This window comes from Myotis brandtii, unplaced genomic scaffold, assembly GCF_000412655.1.
Source record: "Myotis brandtii unplaced genomic scaffold, ASM41265v1 scaffold77, whole genome shotgun sequence".
Lineage (NCBI taxonomy): Eukaryota > Metazoa > Chordata > Mammalia > Chiroptera > Vespertilionidae > Myotis > Myotis brandtii.
This window is the reverse complement of record NW_005371082.1, coordinates 3431908-3435742: the sequence shown is the minus strand read 5'-3', so window position 1 is coordinate 3435742 and position 3835 is coordinate 3431908. Positions and strand designations below refer to the sequence as shown.

Below are 3835 nucleotides of genomic sequence, written 5' to 3'. Positions count from 1 at the left end.
ACATAGTTGCTTAGAGTTGCAGCTGAGAGGCCGGCAAGTCAGGCGGGGAACGTTGGAGTCCGCAGTCACTGGAGCAAGCAAGCCTCCCTGTTCGCTTCAGTGCATGGCTGCCGGCCGCCATCTTGGCTGACAGTTAATTTGCATAAGGATATGCTGATTAGCCAATGGGAAGGGTAGCGGTCGTACACTAATTACCATGTTTCTCTTTTATTAGTGTAGATGTTTCCCTAACAGAATACTTATTATAAAAGTCCCTAACAGACCCCTTTTTAAAAAATTGTCACCCAAGGACATGCTTAGAGAGAGAGAAAGGGAAGCCAGGAGGGAGGGAGGAGAGAGGGAGGGAGGGAGAGAGAGAGAGAGAGAGAGAGAGAGAGAGAGAAGCATTGATTGTTTGCCTTCCCTATGCTCCCCAACTAGGGATCAAACCCACAACCCAGGTACATGCCCTGACTGGGAACCTTTTGGTACACAGGAGGATGCTAAACCAACTGAGACACTCCAGCCGGGCTTTTTTCCCCTAACAGACCCTTTTTTGAAGCAACCCATAGAATACTGAATGTAGTAGAATATTTTGTGAATTCTATATAATTAAAGATTTGGCAAATCAGTATCACTAATAATATTACTTCTAGTGTAACCCTTACCATAAATCGTCTGCAGATATTTCTCATTTCAAAAGACATGAATTCAAGGTGAATTGGCCAAAAATTCTAAATTTTTGTTTATATGAAGTGAAGTTTTAATGATTTTAAGTTCCTATTATAAAGCACTTTAAGTAGCTAATTCTAAGAATCTCTTCTATAGAGCACAAAAATAATACTTCATTTTTAAGTTGGTACTAAGTCCTTAGGTGCTAAAATCCTTAAGTGATCTTCTGAGTTCATTAAAGAAATCCCCTATAGAACAGGTCAATTATAATTTTTCCTAGTATATTGTTTCCTGTAGTTCCTTTTACTATATAAAGTTACTACCGTAGGTATAATAGTTTCATATGAAATCCTCACATATTTATTTATTTATATTTTGAGACGTACTAAGTTATAGCAATTCACATACAATTTGAGCAATAAATTTTAAAAGCTTTGCACATTTTCTTTTTACCAGAATTAAATATTTTCTCCACTCAGTCCATCAAGAACATGAATGTTGTTATTAAAGTAAGGTAAATTTTAAAACAAATGGCTAATTTATTACTCTCAAATGAATGAACATTAACATAAAAACATGAGTAATTTTAAGAAAAAAGGTAGTTAATAATAAAAATATATGGACAGTATTCATTAAGTTTTTTCCCAAGTGTATATAGTTTAAAAAATTCTGATATGATCAATCAAACTTAACTTGCTAAGAGCATTTAAAAATGTGTAAATAGACAAAATACTCCTATGAATACTTCTTAGTAAATAGCAATGAAAAGTAGCAGCATTTTTTTTTTAATTTTAGAGAGAGAAACAGAGGAAGAGACAGAGAAACATTGATCAGTTGCCCATAGAATCCACAACCCAGGTATGTGCCCTGACCAGGAATCAACCCTGCCACCTTTAGGTGCATGGGACAAGGCTCCAACCAACTGAGCCACACCAGCTAGGGCAAAAGTAACAGCAATTTTATTAAATTAAAATTTTTTTGATATTTACTATTTATTATACTATAAAGGACAATTTAGGGTATAGTTCTACTGTAATGTGTTGATAATATCTTCAATGTGGGATAATCTTTCCCAAACTTTATTTGCAACCCACTGGAAGACTGAGGCTTAAATGAGCATATTTGTAGTAGGATTTATTTTATTTTTACTAAAAAGAATAGAATAGAATAGGATTAGTAATGAGATTATTAATAAGATATTTGTTTCATTTAAATACAACTTTGTACGTGTGTAAAGTATACATGTGTATACATATTTCATGTACTTATGTGTATCCACACAATATACATATGTGTGTATATACACATATATAAACAAACATACACACAAATATAGGTAAAATATATATAAGTCTGAGTATATGATTACCAACAGTATAAAAGTTTTCACCTTGGGTCCTGATCAGCAAAGTTCAAAAGATACTGAAAAAGAAGCTGAGTATATTTTGGTTCTAGGCTGTATGAGAAGAATGTTGGGTAATAACTAAGTATGTAGAGTCTTCTAATCTCTTAGAAGTTGAAGGAACTAAAATACATCCAGAGGGGGAAATATTTGGTTTATTCAGTGTAGCCTACATGATGCTGAAGGATAAAGCAGAACATAATTTTGACTTATGACATGAGAATTTTTAATGCCTGTGAAGAAAATGACTTATCAAACAAGAAATGTATTGTTGTCACAGTGGTACTAACCATACTCTATTGCAGCCTTGAGTAATGCTTCAGCATGAGTGGAGCCAAATGCATTACGAACAAATCGTCTCCTTCGACGAAGATCATCTTCCCAGTAATCCAAACGCCAGAAATCATGTAATTGGCTAAGAATGGGAAAACAAAGAAACAATAATATACTATTACTAATCATGTATAACTGGACAAACATTTTTTCTATAAAATTAAATATTTCTTCAATCTCACTAGAAAATTAAGAAAATTTTGAGATATTTATAATTGTGTTTGTATACATATGTTTATAAATGAACAAAACTTAAAATAGTAACATTCTCTGATTTAAGCATTATAATACTCAGCTCTGCTTTCTTTTTAATGTTCTTCCTTCTCCTAAAAAAACATTAATCATGTGGAGTTTAGTAATAAATGTAGCATCAAATTACAAGTATTAATGTCAGTTTGCATTCTTTTACAATATTTTTAACAAGGCTTGTAAATCACAGGATAGACCTCTCTACAAAAAGTGTGCAATTTAATGACCTTGGTTTCACAGTATACTGAATTAAGAACTATAAAATACTGCTCACTTGGATTTGGTGGAACAAAGATTAAAATAATGTGGTGAAAAATTCATTGAAATAATTCCCGGCTGCCCATTGCAACCTGAGAAAAGTGCAATTTTATCCATTATTAATAATACTAAATTAGGGTTGCAAAAGTTCCAGTATGTGGTAATTGTCTTGGTAAATTATTATTCTAATGCTAACAGAGTCATTGGACGATTTTACAGCTTTCAGCTAATATAAAACATTAACAATCATGGCCATCATTGAGTAACATTGTCTAAACTGTGTTACACTCTAAACCAATATTAAAAATCCATTTGATATGCCAGAAACTACTGAAATGTGTTCAATGCATATCAATTTCCCCCCAATTTAATTTCAATACAAATTGATAATAAATGCACTGCTTGAGAAGCCTGTTTTTCTCTATATAGTATTTGGAGTAATTAACTTTTGAAAAACATTTCAGATTTTATAGCTATACTAGAAGCCTGGTGCACAAAAATTTGTGCACTCGGGGGGGCATCCCTCAGCCCAGCCTGTGCCCTCTCGCAGTCTGGGACCCCTTGGGGGATGACCACCTGCTGGCTTAGGCCCGCTCCCTGGGGGATCGGGCCTAAGCTGGCAGTCAGACATCCCTCTGGCAGCCCAGGAGCCCTCGGGGGATGTCCACTTGCCAGCAGGGAGCAGGCCTAAGCTGCAGTCGGACATCCTTAGTGCTGCTGAGGAGGCGGGAAAGGCTCCCACCACCACCTCTGTACTGGAAGCCATCTGCCTGGCTTGTGGCTGAGCAGAGCTCCCCCTGTGGGAGCACATTGACCACCAGGGGGCAGCTCCTGCATTGAGCGTCTGCCCCCTGGTGGTCAGTGTGTGTCATAGTGACCAGTCATTCCCAGTCTTTCTGCTGTTAGGGTCAATTTGCATATTACCCTTTTATTATATAGGAT

The 3835-nt window shown here is 35.8% G+C and overlaps 1 protein-coding gene across 4 annotated transcripts in view; it reads right to left on the bottom strand.

Annotated features, from left to right (window-relative positions):
- NBEA (neurobeachin) overlaps positions 1–3835 on the bottom strand; it is a 776030-nt gene that overhangs the window by 352303 nt on the left and 419892 nt on the right. For all 4 annotated transcript variants that reach the window (XM_005883142.2, XM_014530733.1, XM_014530734.1 and 1 more), the window contains one exon: positions 2344–2468. In XM_005883142.2, coding sequence (XP_005883204.1) covers positions 2344–2468 — 125 coding nt within the window. The remainder of the gene's footprint in view (positions 1–2343; positions 2469–3835) is intronic.